A 20,001-nucleotide genomic window follows, 5' to 3' on the forward strand; every position below is an offset into this window, starting at 1 on the left:
TAGCTTGTTCTCAGCACTGAGAAGTTACTCAACATCTCATGTTCACCCACTTACACCAAGATTGGTATTGCCTTCTATGAAGTGTGACCTTAACATGCACCTGTAAATCACTAGTGATCAAGTTGTCTTATGGCAGATGCCAAGAATATGTATTTCTTCAGTTCACAGCTGTACTTTGGGTCTGTGAGAGAGGGTTTCACCCAAGTGACTGCCCTCCCTATAACCTCATTTCTCCTGTTCCAGTGCTGTATGTTGAGCCCAGATGAAAGATAGTGAACCTCAAGCCTCCTTCGGTGACCTGAAATAAACTTCAGCTTCCATTCACAATCAAGTTCTCTGTGATCTGATTTACAGTCATTATCTCAAAACATGTTTTATTTATTCACACTCAACCACAATGATCAATTAATCCAAATATCCTCTCCCCTACTGAAGATTGTTTCAGCATGAGGACAAGGGAAGGTCTTCCAAATTTGCACTTAAACCTTGGTGCTATCGATGCTTTAGTATGAAGATTTCAAGTAACCTAATCTTTTTATTTTGTTTCAGAATTTGTTCTCTTTCAAAAGCAAAATGTGGGATTGCTTTTCCAACATTCTTCACTTCAATCCATCGTACCACACAACTTGCATCATTACTTTTGCTTATGAAACCAAAATTGGAATGGATTTACCTAAGCTGAAAAGTAAAGCTGTTCAGATACTGATTCACTACAGGATCAAACATCTCTGAGCAAAGATTCACAAGGTGAGATGTAGTTGGTAACTGCATGAACAACAACTGTATCAATGTGCAACTCCATCCTATTTTCATGTGCACTTAAGCCAAACCCTTTGACACAGTCTTCAATCATTATAAAGTCCTGAAGCTCAGGCTTATTAGAAATGACCGTGGAGGAAAAAAGCCCACAAATACTTTTGAAGTCTTGCATCAAATGGAAAACTTTATTTTGATTCACCCTCATGTACATCTGATTTAAACAAGTTAACCACTGAGCACCTGAAAACAAATCTAATGATGAAATAAACAATTTGAAATAAGTGACTTAGTTTCCATCCTTAAGGCCTCATCTACAAGTGGAAATGACTCAAGCCACAGTGGAAAATGAACTGGGTTTAACAAACTTCAAGCTGTTGAGCAGGCTAGCCTATTAAAAAAGTCCTAATTAAAGCCCAGTCACATCCTACTGAACTGCAGAGGGGGAAACAGCCCAGCCGTGCAGATGGCCATCTGAAGTCCTTGCAACCTAGAATGCAAGTGCTGGACTGGAAGACAGACAACAGAAAGAGAGGATATAGTAGGTGGTTCTTTTGCCTCCTGCCCACATCTATCATCATTACTGATTCAGTACTGTACTCTGACCAGACTGATGGAACAAAGTCTTAAATACACAGAGTTCAGAGACGGAATTAAATGGGAAAGAGTTCCATCAATAAACCACCACCTTTTTTTTCAGTTTGAGATTTTACTGAGTTTTCCAAAGTAGAATTAAGTGAGTATCAAGGAAAGCAAGTCAAATTAAGAGGCTTTGGGGGTGGGGTGGAGAGCAGACCTTCTAAGGACAAACACCAACAGTTTGTTCGGGAGTAAAGCCAAGTGAAGCACAAGTCTGCCACAGTCTGAACTGCAGGAATCTGTGTTGTATACAGAGGAGACATTTGAAAGGTGTCAATAAATTACTTCTCAGAGCAACATGTTTTCCACTTTCTCAAACAGAAAATCTTGCATGATGTTTCCAAGAAGTTTTCCTCTCCTCCCCCAAATCCTAAGTCAATAATAGAGCAAAATAGGTTTACTCCACAGAGCTGCTTTAAGTATAGCTGAAAACTAATGAGAAGGTGGAGACCGTGCTGCCTTTTGCCTTTGTAATAGAAAGCCTTCCCAGCTAAGGTTAGGTTTAGAAAAAAGGAGGAGTACTGAGCTAACCTTACTCTTCTCCTTTGAGGAGACAACAGCTCTGCTCTTTCCACTAGTGTTCAATTATCACTTGGTTGGTTTGTGGCAGTACATAACCTCGAGATATCTTCTGGAACAGTATCAAGGTCAGATGCATCCTTACATTATTTCATCTATGAAAACCTCCACTGTTGCACAGCTATCATTTCACATAAACTCAAAAGTCAAACACTGTGTTTCTTCCCTCCCTCTGTTCACCACCTCCTCCTCTACACTCAGTACCTGTGAAATCGAGCCTTGACTCTGAATGGTATGCAAACACTTCAGATACTCCAATAACTTAGAACATGAACACTTAAAAACCTAAACAGCATCCTCAAGGCACTGGCATCTTATCTTAGCATCAGGAAGGATTTATGGAGGAAAAGAAGCACTGCTTGGATGAAGGATCGGCAAGATGAGGACACCGTCACATTCCTTGGCACTAGGTTAAGCCAACTGCTTGTTCCTTCACCAACACCACAGCATGTCACTACCTCCTCTGCACTTACAGTCAGCCATAGGGTTGTACTTTTCCTCAGATGAGCTTCCCAATTTACAGGAGACCTTCCAAAAGAGTTGTGCCAACACAAACAAGAGCACAGCGCAAATCAGAACCTCCTAAACCCTTGTTTCCTATTGCTCACAGTGATTACTCTATCACAGAACTACAGCCCAAGTTAAGCTCTATCGTTGAATAACACATTGAGTGAAATAATGTTTTAAGGCAGAGCAGGTTTGTTAGGGAGACAGCAGGAATAAGGGAAGATAACAGGAAAAAAAGTACATTAAAGAAAACTACAATCTTTTCCAGAAGTCATTGCACAAGATCAAGATTTGGATAGTTAGCAGAAATACAACATAGCAAACTGAGCAAGTTATCACTACCTAAGCAACCTACCTGACTTCCCTTTTCAGCTTTCTGCCAGGTCCTGTCTTTTCTTTAAAAGCTTTTCTTTAAAATACAGGCTGATTAAATGTAATTCACTCTCAGCATGACAAGAACAATTCAAATACCTGTTCTCTTAAGTATAAAACCCCAGAAGATATGCTAGTAGGACTCCCCCACAAGAAAAACCAACCAGACCTAGTTTTAAGTTTTTGCTTATTTCATTTGTGCTTGTTATTTGTTCTTAATCCTACATAGCCTACTATGAACTAGGATATTCAGGAAAGCCTGAAACCATTCACTATACATTATCCTATTAAATTCAGTGGCCTCTTTGAAAAATCCAAGCCTTAACCTCTTCCTAGAACAAGACACTGAGAACACTCCTGCTCCCTGTCCCAATTCTAGGTGGAGCTGACAAGGCCCAGTACCAATATGAAAGAAAGCTGAATTACTACAGAGAACATACAAATGAGGTGCAAAAGGTTGAACAGCAAAATTGGAACTTTCTGAAGTGCATCATCAGCACTGCTCTTCTGAGCAGAGAGTGAGCCATGTCAGGCAGACAGGCTCAACAAAACCATTCACCTCTTCTTTTGCGGTGCCTGTGGGGTTGGTTTTTTTTTTGCCTAATTTCCTGAAACCAGTCATAAGGTCAGAAAACTGCTAATATAGCACAAAGCAAGTAGCAAACACTTTTCTTTCACACAGCTAAGCCAGTCGTTGCTGGATCTTCAAGTAGTGCCCGTAGCTTTAACACACCAAAAGCTTTGAAAACCTGTATCATGGGAACACAAATATAATAGTCTTCATTTTAGCTCTATCTTTGAGATTAAAGGGTTGAAACCAGTCTGACAAGTACAGCTCTTTCACTAGAAACAATATTCTTCATTGTTTCTAAGATAGATAAATATTAACATATATGTCTCTGTATAATGCAAGTACTTTGCTGCAACTAGAATAAAAGTTGTCCTCATGCTACCACGGTTTTAATCTATGCATATGCTCATTACTTAATATATGAGCTCTCTCCTGCTTCCACCAAATTTCGGTAGGAATTCTTTATTAAACTCCCTTAGTCATACAAAAAGCACACCTTTAAATGTACTTAACTCACTTGGATTTCTGGAATATATTCTTATTACTGGGAATCTCTGTGGAGATACTAGTTGCCAATTTCGAAGTCTCCTGAATTATTGAGATCCATTAGAAACTTTCTGAACATGACATTAAACAGCATAATCAAAAGCTAAAGGCTGCTCAGTGGGTTGGATTTCTCTCTGCCCAGAACTTTCCTGCACACTAGAAAAGGATAAAGAGATTACTCCAGTGGTTTTTAGCTGCAGTTGGGTACTGGCTCAGACAGCCTGAACTGAAAGTTTCCTTCCTTGTTTCTCACAGCATGTGCCAGCATTTCTTGATGGGAATGCAAAGATTAATTACAGCTGTACTTGCTCTGAACAAATCCTTATATTCAATACAGTCCTGCAAGACTTAGAGTAGCGCTAATTAGAGCTTAGAACAACAATTCTGCAAAGACAGACATACTGAGTATTTTTTCTAATTATTTTATGCATAATAAAATCAAAGCTTCTTTCCAGAAGCAGGGTAGCATTTATTCTCAAGAGCTGGGAGCCAAAAGGACTTTTCCAGTCTAAACCCATTAGATTTTGTGTTTCAGTGCTATTGCTGAAAGTAAGACATCAACCTATAACTGCTACCACACGCAGACAGAGGCAAGGACGAGTACAGTATTTATTCTGTAAACCTTTTGGGACACCCAGACAGTTCTCTAATGGGCTCAATTACAAGAGGTAAAGACAAAACAAGTTTGTTCTTAATAAAACACACATGAGTAAAAAGAAATCTTTCAACTAGAAAAATGGCAGTCATTAGGCAAGATGCAAATTCTCGTAATGAATTTTCAACATGGGAGCCGTATCTATGAAGTTGTTTCTCTCATTCACCTTAACCACACCAAAAATACAGACAAGATTTATTGGCATCTGAAGGCCAAAAGTGAAAACTCCTACAGGCAGCCTTACACAGTACCATAAAAATACAAGGCTTTTTAATCTACCTCCAAGAACCTAAAAGTTAAAAAGTAGGACCACACAAAGTCTGAATTTCAGCCTTTTGGTATCCATTGACAGCAGGGCACTAATGAAGTACATTAATGCACTGTACATTTTAAAGACTTTTGAATTGATTTTGCCTTAAGTTTTTGATCTTTAAATAAAATAAAACAGGAAAAATTGTAGAGTGCTGGGAATTCACTACACAGAGCACCAGAACAGCCAGTAGCACAGCTCTCTATTCAGCGTCTGTCTCAGTTCCCATATGGTAGCCGTATCAATTTCTTGTTATCCACTTATTTATTATGTATGATCTGCTCCTTACTTTCCAACTTATCCTCCCAATTCCATGCAGGCTACATTTCATGCAGCTGTTGCATTTTGTCATAACCTAAAGCCAGGAGCAATTCATGGCAAGAATCCTTTTATTTTTCCACAGAGCATTTAGTACCGAGAGCTTTAATGCCTGGTTGAGACTTCAGGTAGGTACTGTTACAAATTGCTGTTCTCTAGCACTTTTTCATTTGTACTGTTTTGAAAAGGTCATAATTCACAACCTTTCTGGTTCTTGTTATTTCTCTCCAAAAGCAGAAAGTATTTCAGAACAGCTAATAACCATTTTACCCATCACACAGCTTTCTATGGATGGTTCTGCTTGAGAGAATGGCTTCTGTCATTAAGAAAAGATATTGCACAAGTGGATTTTGCTAGAGCTCAAAACGATTTACAGTGTAAAATGATTTATGACCTTTGGTTCTCTAAATGGCTTTGAATCCAGCCTACTTTAAATGCAAGTTCTTCTCACCTCTTGCTCAGTGGCACTTCAAGCAAAACTGACATTATCAAGTGAAGCATTCCTTGCTGTAGGTGACAGACAACGGGTTATGAAGGCATCTTCAACTCTGCCTCCTGCTCCAGCTTAGTCCTGAATGTGAACCTCAGTGGCTGTCAAGACACACTAGCGCTGGTACAGCCCAATGCTGCTCAAGAAGTTTCTCTGGTGGCAGCAGGCCCATCAACCTATCTCATTTAAGCATTTATTTTTGGCATACTGTAAATATGACTCTGTGCATTTAACTTCTGTAGATGCAAATTGACAAACTATACAGTATTAGCCAATATCCACAGAATCTTGTGCAAAGATTTCCAGCTGCATTTTGCTTTATGTTACCTGTCAATTTTTAATAAAACCCAAACTGTAACTCACCACCTCTCACCTCTTTAACAAAATGCCACTTTTGTTTGAGAGTTCTTTCTTGAGACTTTGATCTGAAAAAAATTTTCCTATTCGGTCTTAGAAACAGGATTAGGAGCCAGGGACTCCAACTGCTAATTCTTCCTACTACACACCAGGCAGAATGCTTTGCAGTATTATACTTAAACAAGCAATTAACTTCTTTTGCTGTACAAAGATGAGTCAAACTCCACAACTTAACCATAAACTTTTGAGGTCTTGGTATTAGAGGGCAGAACTAGAACTAAGAATTCAAATCTGGCACTTGATTGCCACAATATTGGCATAAAACCTTGCTTAGATCTTTAACCGAAGAGATACATCTCCATAACTCAACCTTCTAGATGAGTCCAGAGCATGATATTATTTAAGCTGCATAGATGAAGTCTGCAAGTTAATGACCTTTTAAGTTAATATGATATCAAGGCTCAGCAACAGCAAACATGAGTTTCTGGTTTGTAGCACTACTGCCAATTCATCAGTTTTCTGGGTCAGAGTGGTACGTCCCAGACAGATCCAGAAAAGAGAAAAAATCTACAAAATTTAGAATCATAGAATAGTATAGGTTGGAAACGACCTCCAAAGGTCATCTCAATCCATTCTCTGCCCAGCCTGTATTGGTGCTTGGGATTACCCTGACCTGGTGCAGGACCTTGCACTTGGACTTGTTGAACTTCATAAGCTCAAGTATAGTCCACTCCTGCAGATTTCATTTAACATGTCACTTCAGAAGTCACCTACTTCTCATGTCAAGTCAGTACTCTGCTGCCCAACATCTCAACTCACTTGGCTTGCAGAGGCAGTCAAATGCTGCCACATAACCTCCATATGCCACAGCAACCAGTATACAGCCTAACTCCTGATCATCTTGCATTACTGCCATACCTGTACCAAAATAAAGATCATTTAAGCAAGAGTTTGTCCACCCTAAATCAAGAACTAGTGTGAATGACTAGTACTTCATCTCCATATTACCCTGAACACACAGCTGGCTCTCTCTGAGGCCTTGAAGCCATCAGTTCCTTGCATAAGGATAATGCAGCAACAAAGCTATACTAACACAAGGAGAAGGCTGTTCACTATGCAACACTTCCACCACACTATCTGTTCTGGCAGGTATAATTTAACCACTTTAGTTTATTTCAAGTGTCTGCTTAGAGGAAAAAAAAGACAGCTAATTCATAGGGAAGTGACTCGTGTCCTGTTACAAATACCCCCAAAACCTCCACACCTCAAAACACTCAGAGAATGGTGAATCGATATAAAAGAAAGGCTCTTTAAAACATTTTCCAGAGTCTTCCCATATCCAAGGCTTCAGAGGCTCTTAGTATCTGAAGTATTAGTGGAAGTGTTCCATACAATTCCCTGTGCACAGATCTAAAAATAGCTATGGACACAGTAGTAAGTTTTGGTCTATATTTGCAAGCCCCTTACTTCCCTCTCCGGAACCTACTTCCCATTAGTGCTGACATTTAATTTTTTTGTTTTTTAAAAAGGAGCTGTTAAAACATTAGAAATTACTTCAACAGTGCAGTGAACATCAACAGTAATACATCAATATTACATTTAAATTGATACTCTACTGATGGATTATGAACATATTCTGTATATTAAGAGTAACTGCATTAAAACAGATGCCTTTTGCAGCTTCCTTGGAGAGCCACGCTCTCTTCTGTATCAAGAAGCCAGTGTGGCTGCAGGTGAATAACTCAGCACAGTTGTCTTAACTGCGAATAAGCTTTGGAGTTCAGAGTCAATAGCCCCATCAACGCTGAAAAGATAAGAATATGACTTGTACCACAGGAGAAGTTCAGGAGCTCTTGAAATACATAGTTACAGGCTAGAAAGACTTAGTGTCTTGAAGGGAAGCAGTAAGAATCATTCAAATAAAGATACTACTTTGACTAAGAGTAGTTAGGACGGAGACATAAAAACAAAACCAAAAAACCAACATGCCTGTTTAAAGAAGCTGATAAAACAATGTCAGTTTTGCTTTAAGAATCGATGAAGCCAGATGATGGCCGCTGCAGATCTGATGGCTGTTAACTCAAGCTCTGTAACAGTGCTAGCACACAATATGTATCTGTTCTGACCGTGACAAAAGCATAATTTTCTTGCCTGACATACCCTATTTGTCCCATCCTTACCCACAATGACATGAGGCATGCCAAGTTGTAAGAAGTCAAAACAGTAGCTAACCTCACTTCAGATTTTGTTTGTTCTGGACACATTAAAACCAAAGTAAATGGCTTTTCACATTCTCCCACTAGAGCCCTGGGAGGAAGGAACAACAAAAGCCAAAACAGAAACCACCTGACCAAAGCAATTCCTACATTGGCCTCAATGCCAATGGTTTATAGCACAAAAGGAAACATCATTTATGGGTGCAAAAAGGCTTGCTGATACATGCACCTGAACTCCCAAATATACCCAAATATTTGTTATTAGGATCCAGTTGAAGAAGCTTCCACCCTTTCAGCTAACCGACCACTGAAATCCCAAGGTCCTCTCTCCAAGAAGCCATTCAAAATAGAATTTGTCTCCACCTGCTGGCAATGGAGAATTAACATCCAGTTGCCCAAACTACCATGGGCAACCTCAACAGAACAAATGTTACAGGACATTTTTGCGACACGTGATGAATGTATTCCTTTCTAACATACAGACAGAAAATGGGGTAGGATAATGAGGGCAAGGGAGAAGAGAGAAGAATCACATACTGATTACAAAGGAATTCCTATTCTAGTAGTTAAAAAATGAGGACGGAGACGTGACAATGTAACCAAACATACAATGAAGCTTTTGTCCCCAGACTACTTGGCTTGCATACAAGGAACAGAGGAACTTGGGTTGGTGGGGACAGGCTGGGGCAGGGGAAGAGCGAGAGGCTGATGTTTGTGAAAAGAAAGTGAAATTGGTTAGTCTGCTGTAAGAAAGACTGTGAAGAAAAGAAGCAAAAAAGCACCCTGCTATTGTAGAATCCACCCACTCGCTTCTGAAATGCTCAAAGACCCAGACAGGCATTTACAAACAGCACTTCTAGGCACTGAATATGAAGCAGAAAGCATTCAAACGCCCAGAGGCAGCTTCTGCGGACCCAGAGGAGCAGCTTTCAAATTACATAGGGTTATGGTCAGAGCCATTTTCTTCCAACTATTTTGCTACTGTTGCATCAGTCATTAAGCTCAGCGTGACAGACCACAGGAAGACACCTGTACACTGATTTTCAGCTCTAGTTAACCAACCAACATGTTCTACTTTGTATTTTTAAACAAAGTTACACAACTTCCTGGAGAAAAATAGAGAGTTCAAAAGCAGAGCAATATGTCCTATGTCTTGGAAGCTAAAATAATAACAATAATAAAAATGGAGCTGGTGTTCAGTTGACTGTAAGACCAGGGTGAAGAAAATGCAAGTGCTGAGCATGGTTGTTATTTCAAACATTGTTGAGAAGCATTCAGAAAGATGATAGTAATATAAAGCTTGAAAATCTTAGTGACGATTTAAAAATGATTATAAACATAATAAATTCAGTTCAAATAAAGCATATTCTATATAATGGCTCACTTATACTCAGTAAGAAAGGGAGTGCTGATGCAGAGGTTTTCTTTAGCCTTAGTTAAAATCAGTACAGAAAAGATTTATTTTCTCAGAGTGCACTATATCTGGCTTTTATTTATTTACATGAGTCTATATCCAGCGAGGGTTTAAACTAAATGAAGGTATAGGTTTATACATATCATATATAATTATAAATAAGGCATTTCCTTAAACCACCTGCTTTCTTTAAGAACTTGTGCAGTTAAAAGGAACTTTTTGTTAAAAGGAATTGTACTGCTGCTAATCCCCATGTACTCAGGGAATTAGACTTCTGCTGAACCTAGAAGTGAGGCATGGAAACTTGTTCAAGCTATTAAGGTGTTAGTAATTCTTCTAGCAATCAATCCAGAAGTAGCATTTATATCCTTGAGAATAAGATATATATTTAAAATACTTCTCTGCAGTAAGTGCTTTTTATTTACAACTAAGGTACTTTATAATCTCATAGTGATGCAGTCTGCACAGTAAAACAGCAGCACCCAGGAATTTCAAGTTGTTAGTGCCACAGATGCATGCAACAGGACTGAGTTACACAGTAGTTCTGTAATACACCATATCATTGCACTATTGACAACCCTTCTGGTGCCTGCTGGCAGCACCAGTAACATTAAATAGGTTATATGAATGCCATTCAAAAAGATGCATGAGAGAACTATACCATGATGTTGAAGATGACAGCATATTAAATGATCACTCGCATGCCTGTATGCTTCAGCTTTGTGGGCCTTTTTTATTTTTTGGAATTTCCTGTTTAATGCTCAAAGCCAGAGAACGCAGAGGTAGGCCTACTAGGCTTGGAATGCTATTTATTCAACAAACTGGACTTCTTTTTTTCCAGTTTGATGCAATTTTATTGCTAACGAGTACAGGAACGAACCTCCCACATGACCCGAATCTCCCCCTAAAAACATAACCCATGCTTGGTCATAGCATTTCCCAGGAAAAAAAAAAGTAACTCCTAACATGCTGCTGATGTAATTATTCCTTACTATACTGGATTCTCTTAGTAGTTGTCTCATGTTAAATTCAAGTTCCCTGTGGCATGAACCATCTTTTTATTCCACATTTGAACAGCGCTTAGAACAGCAAAGTCTTAGTCTGCGACTACAGATGCTAGGAATTATGGAACAATTAATCTGTCTTCTCTCCCCCCTGCACATCCTCCCCCCCCCATTGCCAGTGCTGTAATGTGGAAATTGTTACATTTTTAGCCTGAGGAAATGAGGTTTAAACAATCATCCTGTGACAGCTTTACCTAGCCTTTATTTTTTAGCCATTTCGCAATCTTATGGTACTTCAGCAACAGATTTCAAAGGTATTGAGAACAAGACGACTCAGGCATATACTAGTGGAGACAGAGGAGTACCTAAGGGCTGCAACAGAAACTTAACTATAGCATTAGACACTAAAGAACCCACAGAGAGGAGCAGCATGAGGAAACAAACATTTCCCTACTGAATTTCTCTAGTTTACCTTTAGTTATACCTAATTCCTTCTTAAGAGTTTAAGAGAGACTATACAAAGCCATGGTTCTATCCCCTACCTAACTCTTCTAATTAAACATTGGTAACGTATCCAGGCATGAAGAATTTCAACTGTAATTGTCTCTCTTTAATAAAAAAGGAAAAAAGAGAAAAATAAAGCTGAATGCAGTTTGGGGACAAAACACTCAAAACAAGAACTTCTACCTGCACATTAATATATTAAAATCAAAGACTTACTAGAACAATTAGTACGTCACCACATACAGTTTTCCAAGATCTAGTGACTGCGGTACTAGGTTGCATGGATCACTGCCTTGTTTTGCTGAACAGGGAAGAAAAAGAGAGGGAAAAAAATCCCCAAAGCATCTCCATCTTGTATATAGGAAGTAAAAAAGAGTGGATTATTTACAGCTGTCAGAAACACATTCCATACCAGAAGTGCAGCTATTTTGGCACAAGAGCATGAAAACCTAATAACGAGAAAGCAAGGAAGATAGCACATTTTTATGCTCACTGTCATCTTTCAGTTGCTTATCCAAGTTTCACTTGCAGACGTCAGGATGAAAAGAAACAGCCAAATAGCAGCAGCCGGAATGGGTGTTGCATTCACTTCAAAAAGATCTGCATGCAGGAATAGTTTGCCAGTATCAATATAGTGCAAGCTGGCAGGACTGGAAAGTTACAAATTAAGTGTGCCTTCATCAGTGACCTACTATGAACAGACCTACTGAGCTGCTAAAATATTTTTAGTTCAACCAATTCCTGCCTTTTTTGGTTCCTCTTGCTCTTCCAGTTTATCCAGTCATGTGCACTTTTCCACTCCCTCTTTACTGCCATGTAGTTTTTCAAGTTCGGCTCCAATTACCACTTGTTTCTGCTGCTGAAGTGCTCAGATTTACAGCATTACTACAAATGGCTCATCTGATGACTAAATCTTGCATGTAGCAAGCAATCTTTCAACTGAAGAGAGATGTACATGGCAGGGAACTTTTTGCTTCCCACCATGAAGAGGGACATACTCACCAGCTGATACTCGCTCCGACGGCTGAAGGCTTCCTTGATTCCCGAATCCCTCCACAGTGCGCCCAGTGCAGGTACATACAGCTGGAAGGTGGCAGGCTCTATGGGCATTCCAGCTTTGTTTTCAAAAGCCATCAAAAACATTCCATGCTTCTCATTCTCCGTGTACTGCCAAGGGATCCCCAGTTTGTCCCGTGCATCAACCAGAACCCTGCAGCCCTAAAGAATGATTCAGATAAGAAAGTCAGTGATAAAAAGATTAAAGTGTAAAAGAACAAGGACTCAGAGGTACTTGAAACTCTCTTCTATTTTTCTTGTGAGACTCAACTGAGAATCATAAACATTGTCTATTGCAACATGTCCAGCAGAAATAAGATAGAAAGAGCTTGCTTGTGTAAGCAACTTATCCGCAAACTATTTCTCCAGGTGAAAAAATACACTAGCAGCAACAGCTAGTTGCAACAAGCAATACTACCAACAGATACTAAAAGTAAGCATCAAATATCTAAGAGAAGCGTCTGGGAAGTAATGCATGATCCTCATAGGTGTAGTTTTAAAAGTAACACCATGCCTGAAACCGTATTCTTCCATCTTTTTCTTTGCATTTGGGTTTAGATACCAAAAATGCAATGCTACTCATCTCAAGCCTTAGGAGATCCGAAGAGCATTAAAAACAAAACATTGCCGAAAGAATATATTGTATGTTCTGGTGAAGCACAGTATATTGAGCATCCAAAATTGAGGAAATTTACTAACTTCCAGTGCTGTATGCTTCCACTAACTAGTTAAACATTTAGGTAAAAAAGCAATACCAGCTAACAAGATTTCTCGTAGGCCCCCTTTAGGCACTGGAAGACTGTTATAAGGTCTCACCAAAGCCTTCTATTCTCTAGGCTGGACACGCCCAACTCTCAGCCTGATTTTGACACGGTCTACTTGGATGCTGTACACCACAGCTATCCAGCTTGACAGATTTCTTGGAAATTTACTGTAAATGAGCATCTTTCATTCAGACACTTCCATGCAAATGGTCACCTCCAGCAGGGAAGCTCAGTGGCAGGAGGACTGAAGACATTGTACAAATTCCAAGCTACTGGGCTCAGAAAAGCAGGTGCAGTTTTCCATCAGCATCAGCTTACTCTCTCAACTTTCCACACCTTTGCTAAGAAGTCATGACAGGTTTTGGTACTCTAATTCCAGGGAAAAAAATCTGGAAGGAAAGTGATTCTGTTCTCAAATTTAACTCCGGATTACCAAGACTGCTTAATATCACATTTTGCAGTTTTTATGGAAACTTAATTTCATATTCATGGCATCAAGCCAAACACATGAAGTTAAGTAACTTTGAAACTTCAGTCTTGAATCTAACTACACCTCTACTAACTAGTTTCAGATGGTGAATAGTTATGTCTCAATAGTAAGCACCATTTCAGCAATGGATAAATCCTTTAATGGTGGCTTAGCATCTCAAGTACCATCTAATTCACAAGTAAAATCCGTGGATTGTATTAAGGTACTTGGGGTTTTTGTTTGTTTTACAGTTTATAAAAATAAAGAAAATAAAGAAAATTGAAGTTCTGTTTCCACATTATACAACTGATATTTTTTTGCGTGCTTTAAGCTATCAAGGCTGCACGTATGTTTTCTTAACACTTGAACCTTTCACCTCTCCAGTCCTTTAACAGCACCGCACAACAAGAACAGTAAGTTTCCCAATGGAAATTAAGATTTGAGAGGGAAGTGAGAAGCAACTCAGTGTGAGTGTCACAGAATAGCAGCTCGAAGTGAAGCATCATGGTTGTCACTGTGCAACAGTGTTCCTGAAGTGCAGTTTCCCAAAAATGTAAATATTTATGATTCTCTAGTGAAAGTAGAGAATATATATCCACAATACCATGAAAAGACTAAAATTGAATATATTTACAAACTGCTGCTTGAAATTCCAGACACAACTATTTAATAACTGTCATAAAGACCAAAAGCCAACTCTCATCCCTAGTCACAGTTTATTCCTTTATTAACAGAAGTCGCTAGATCTGCATTGTTTGGACCATATTAACAAATGTAAGCATGAACAAGAAAATAACTTATAATGTTCTGTTTCTGAATTGCAGATGCTTGCACGACATCTCACAACATCAGACACTTCTGCAAGCCTATCACTTGCAGAGAGCCCCATCCCAACTGCAATTCAAAGCCAGTGACAGCTCCTCTCCTACCCCCAGTTGAGAACTTTGAGAGTCTTCCAAAGCATCGTGGTAACAGAGTGGCAGAACGCTGCAGTTTCTAGGTATTTACTGCCAGGTCTGTTTCTGTGCAGCAAGAAGTGTTTATGAACAGAAACGGTTAACCGGCGGTCGGCTGGGATCACCATCTCCCCACGCTGCGGGCCCTGCAGAGCTCCCAGCCCACACAGGCCAGCTCTGACCTTTCACCTGCTTGGGCTCCAGCTCTCTGCAATCATCTCCCCCAGCCGCCCAGCTCAGCTCAGCTCCGGCTTTTCCATCTTACAGCTTTCAGACTGATTTAACCCTTACCCATCTCACAGCTACCGCAGTCCCTTCAAGGAATGGCAGCAAGATCGCTCAGTTCCCATTCTCTGTGTACTTCCCCACACTGTTGCTCTGCCTTTTCCTGCTCCCGCTGGAGATACAGAGGATCTCAAGAGGCTGTTGTTAAGGAAAGTTTCATCATTTGTTTGGAGAAAACCACAGAGCAGAGTCTCAATGATGCGTAGAGACTGCTCCAGTCCCAGAATAGTCACTTATCTGCTGGCTGCTGCTCCTTGGAAATGCAGGTTTGAATCTCACTGGGCAAGAGAGGGAGCTAAACTTAGACCTGAGAGACCCTACGCGAGAGCATTAACTACTGTAAGGTGACCCATGGGGAGCATGTAGCATCAGCACCTTCCTCTGACTGTGTTAGAGAGAAGAACGGTTGCCACCAAACCAGAGCCCAATCAGGGACAGAATGGCAGATTCAGATGTAGAGACATCATCTCACCAATGACAAAAGAGATATAGACACACATAGAAGGTCAATTTTAAACACCAAATAAAGAACATAAAGAATAGGAAACAGGTTAGCAGGAATGCTGTCCTATGCACACCCACAGGAACAGCACTTCTCAAAAATCAGAATATGCAGAACACACCAGCTTTGATGCACCTACAATGCAACAGGAGTAAAAGCTTTACAGAACAAGTGAAACAGCCAGCTCTCAGCAGTTAAAAGTATTTGTGACTCGGCAAGATCCCCAATAAAGTGAATCTGAACTTAACATTCCTCCATCTCCACAAAACAGTTCCATAAATGCTACAAGCAGATGTCAGAAAGATGAGGAGAAACAGAAATTGCCAAATTTAGATCCCACATACTGCTATTCTCGCACTTCAGAGTTACTGGTAACGCTTTTTTGCAGCCACAAGGAGCATCTGATAATCCTTGCCCCATCAATCTGCAGAACAAGTTACCATAGGAAAGGTTTCCTCTTTCTGGAAAGATATTCAAAACACTTTCCATACATCTTTCCTCCAAAAAGCCCATCATGTGAGACAGCCAGAGAGTCACTTTTATCTGTAGTTAAAACTGCTTAAAGTTTATATTGACACCCAGAGGTAAAGATCTCATTTAGAAGAATAAATTTAAAATAAATTCCTAGAATTTTCATTTATTATGAAATGAATAGAATAGTTTAATATATTTAATAAAGTATAAAAACTTGATCTGGACTCAGACACCATTGATACAAGTAAAACCACCACACAAGTCTTATTAGATGTACAACACTCCCTCCCAAGCTCGAATAGCAAAGGTAACACCAGACTGTTTTAACTGCAGTGCTCATTTCACAGTAAACCTTCCCAGCACTGCTATGACAGTTTTTCTGGTTTTCTGCTACTGTAGAAAATGTCAACTCACTCTTTCATTCAGAAGATTGAACCCTGTCAACTGCCATTCTGTTTTCAAATTTGGAACATGGCAAAAAAAAATGTGGCAACCGCTATGGATATGAAATAAACTTCTGAACAGTTCAGCTGATCAAAAGTTTTTGTGCTGCAATCAAAGCAGGACCCAGAATAAGCACAGATGGAAAGAATTAAAATTCACAGATAAGGATGGTGTCAGGCAAAACAGTAGCATACTAGAAGCACCAGTTAGGGAGGAAAAATAGGAAGTTCTCTTTTCCATTCCTTTCTGAATAATTTTTAACATATTCAAGTCACTGTATAAATCCCTGGCATGCACAAAACCTGAACGGAGAGAGGGTAGAACAAGAGAAAGTGTAACTAGAGTGTGACATGGTCTAACTCATGAAGTATCGTATCTTACACAGAAGAAAACACTAAGAGCTAGAAATCCACAGTTTTGAAAGAAGAAAGAGGAAAAAAATAACTAAGGCATGATATACCAGAAACCTACAGAAATTACAAACCACTTGCAGAAAGGGAGTAGACAAAGACTATTCTGTCCCTGCCTCTTGCTATACAAGTACAGGAGGCGTACTTGTAAAGAGTAGTGCAGCAACACAGATATCAAACAGGAGGTTAAACTTAAGAAGGGTTTCGCCTGTACACCTCCCAGACAGACTAACTCATTTACATTGGATGTTGGCCAAAAGTATAAATGGACCCAAAAAGAAATCAAGACAAATTGATGGAAGAAAGGTCCAAAGAGAGCTATTCAATTACATTCCAGATGCAGCTCCTGGCTCAAGAAGTTTCCAAAACCAAAGGCTGCCAGTAACTGGGAGAGTATACCAAAGCATCACATGGCCTTGTTCTTGTACCTGGGTTTGGTTGTGGGTTGTTTTTTAACATGTCTGAGACAAAGCACTAGACCCATGGCCTGACAGAGCACAGCTGTTAGGCACCAAGCAGAATGTTTGCTACTCACCAGCAGTATGAAGGGTTTACGAGCATTTGCACAAATGCTCATTGCTAGGACTGGCTCAAATATAGTTTTTCTCCTTTACTTTTGAAACTGTCCTAGCTTTGGGAAAAAAGAAAAAAAAAGAAAAGAAATCCAGGTTGTCTTGTATTTTTAAATAATTAAATGATTTGGGGGGAATTTTTAGAAAGGTTATCACCAGTAATGTGACTTGAAGCCAGCAATGCTTGCCAATACATGAAAAGAAGTGTTGCAGTATTTAAAGAGCAGCTTGATCTAAGAATATCTTACATCAGTTGTTATACTACTACATAAAACACAACATTCACATTTTAAATTATTCACATACTCCAGTACTTGAGGGATTCGTTATCCTTAAAATCTCACGCCTTTCACCAGATGGACCAACTCGGTGGCTGAGTGAACACACCAGTTAAGCATCACACACACAAAGGGAACAACAGGTTTGGGGGGCATCTGGTCATGAGCAAGGGCAGGTTCTTCCAAGTGCAAACCAACAGTCAAGTGATCAAAAGATGTGATTATTCTACTCAAGTGTCTAGAAAGAACTTGCAAAACTACTTAGAGTTTGTATGCAAATAGAAAAGTCTCCTACAGTGCATTTTCTCAAAATAATTTGAACAAACTACTACTGGATATGAGATCACAGACAACAGAGTAACTGTTATACATGAAATACTTCAGCACCTACCTTTTAAGCTTTTACTGTTCACTACACTGCTCAACCTCACACCAAAGCGCTACATCTTCAGCATCTATGTATCACTTAGAGGAAGCATTGCGAGAGAAGTGCTGATCACTGCTCAATACCTGCTCAGGGGACTCCAAGTCATGGCTAATAGGCAATATTGTCTTCTCCCATAGCTGCAAACCCACATGAACATTGTATGCAACAGGAAAAATCAAACATGTTTCCCACTGTGTGTTTTTCCTCATCATTGTTGGCAAGGAACTGACAAAATCTGGGGATCACAATTCACAGAGACCAACACAAATCTGAGCTAATGTCAAAAGGAGTCCCACTTCAGCAAGATATTTCTAACAGACCCTTTGAGCCAGTGCAACAGGACAGAGCAATGCAGCTGCATGAACACAGGTTCAGCTGGACCAGCAAGTCTGACTGTCCCAAAAACCTGCACCAGCTCCATGATCACTAGTGCCAATACAAGAGAGAGAAAGCTGAATCACACAGCCATAGATGGGACTGGACTTCTCAGCAGCACTGCTTACTGGCAAGTAAAGATGATAAAATGTAACCTATGTGTATTTTTAGAAAACATCTCTTAACCTTCTAAAAAAGAGATTTTCAAATATAAGTTTTAAAAATAAAGTTGTCAGTGTTTGCAAATATAGTCCTATGCACTTCTTTAAAAACTGCTGCCTGGAACAGTGAGAAGGTGACCTACTACTAACCAAGTAAGAGCAAGACAATCAGATTTTTACAGCACGCTATCGTAAAAGCATTAATGGTGGTTTTATTTGATCTATGTCCTTGGAAAGTTATAGCCAAGCAGCAGCCAAGGATTCAATGTCATTGAGGATGAGGTTTCATGTTACACAGTAGGCAGTCTAAGAACTTAGGTACCACTAAAAGGGGCATCTTTCCTGGTAGTGTAGTTCCGCTCTCTGCTGCTTGATAGGTTTGTCATTCATCTGAGCCCACAAGCCAGTGCAGTGAGCAAACATCACCAAAACCCTAGTCATTTATATAAAAAGTGGCTTCCACCACCTATATTAGTTTGCTGTGAGACAGACACAAGGGTTAGGGTGGGAATAGCACCAGGTAGCCCAGTTAGACAATGAAAAGGCTCACCAGCTACGCATGTATTTTCACCATTCACATATTTCATTACCACCCAGGTGAGAGCAGGGTAAACAGTAAAGATGACCTACCTTCCAGCCCAAAAAGTGGGAACAAAGGGGAAGTGTCATTTACTTAGTCCACAGGAACACAAACATTAAGAAACATTTGGATTAGCCACTGAATCTCTGAATTGGGAGCAGCAGAGATGTCTGCTTGTCTGGAAACTCTGAAAAGACTCCTTGTCTTTGACTGAATCCAGCAAAAAGACGACGAATGCAGCAGAAGTAAAATACTCTCGCTGCAAGCTTTACTTGCAACTAGACCCAAAGTAGAGAGATGATGACCTCAGAAGTGACGACTGATGCAGGACCTTAAAAAAAAAAGGTTCTTAGAATCACAGAATCAACTGGGTTGGAAAATACCTTTAAGATCATCGAGTCCAACCATTACCCAGCACTGCCAAGGCCACCACTAAACCATGTCACTGAGGGCCTCATCTACATGGTTTGTGAATACTTCCAGGGATGGTGACTCCACCACTGCCCTGAGCAGCCTGTTCCAATACCTGATCACCCTTCTCTGTGAAGAAATTTTTCCTAATATCCAAGCTAAACCTCCCCTGGCACAGCTTGAAGCCGTTACCTCTTGTCCTGTCACTTGTCACTTGGGAGAAGAGACCAACCCCCACCTGGCTACAACCTCCTTTCAGATAGTTGTAGAGAGTGATAGGGTCCCCCCTGAGCCTTCTCTTCTCCAGTTTAATGCTTTCAGAATTACGCTACTAGGCTTCTTTTCCTGAGACCATCACACTAATATCTAGTTCATAATTAGTTCATGCTTTCAGGAGAGCAGAAGCAGCATCTGCAGTTCCAAAAGTATCACCATCAGGTCTTCAAGACCCTGTCATGTGCCCTCATAAATATACTCTAAATATACAGTATATTTATGCCCAGCAGATGTACTGCAACAGAAGGGAAGGGTAGAGAGGGAATGGCCTTCCAATGCTAGAACAAGAACAGTTCCTGACCCTCACAAGGGTGAAAAAACCC

General features: G+C 40.0%; 1 protein-coding gene across 1 annotated transcript in view; it reads right to left on the reverse strand.

The window, feature by feature from the left end:
* GNA12 (G protein subunit alpha 12) overlaps window positions 1-20,001 on the reverse strand; it is a 43,992-nt gene that overhangs the window by 17,321 nt on the left and 6,670 nt on the right. Inside the window, exon 2 of the mRNA XM_030484558.1 lies at window positions 12,241-12,456. Within this exon, the coding sequence (XP_030340418.1) occupies window positions 12,241-12,456 (216 nt within the window). The remainder of the gene's footprint in view (window positions 1-12,240; window positions 12,457-20,001) is intronic.

This window comes from Strigops habroptila, chromosome 4, assembly GCF_004027225.2.
Source record: "Strigops habroptila isolate Jane chromosome 4, bStrHab1.2.pri, whole genome shotgun sequence".
Classification (NCBI taxonomy): domain Eukaryota; kingdom Metazoa; phylum Chordata; class Aves; order Psittaciformes; family Psittacidae; genus Strigops; species Strigops habroptila.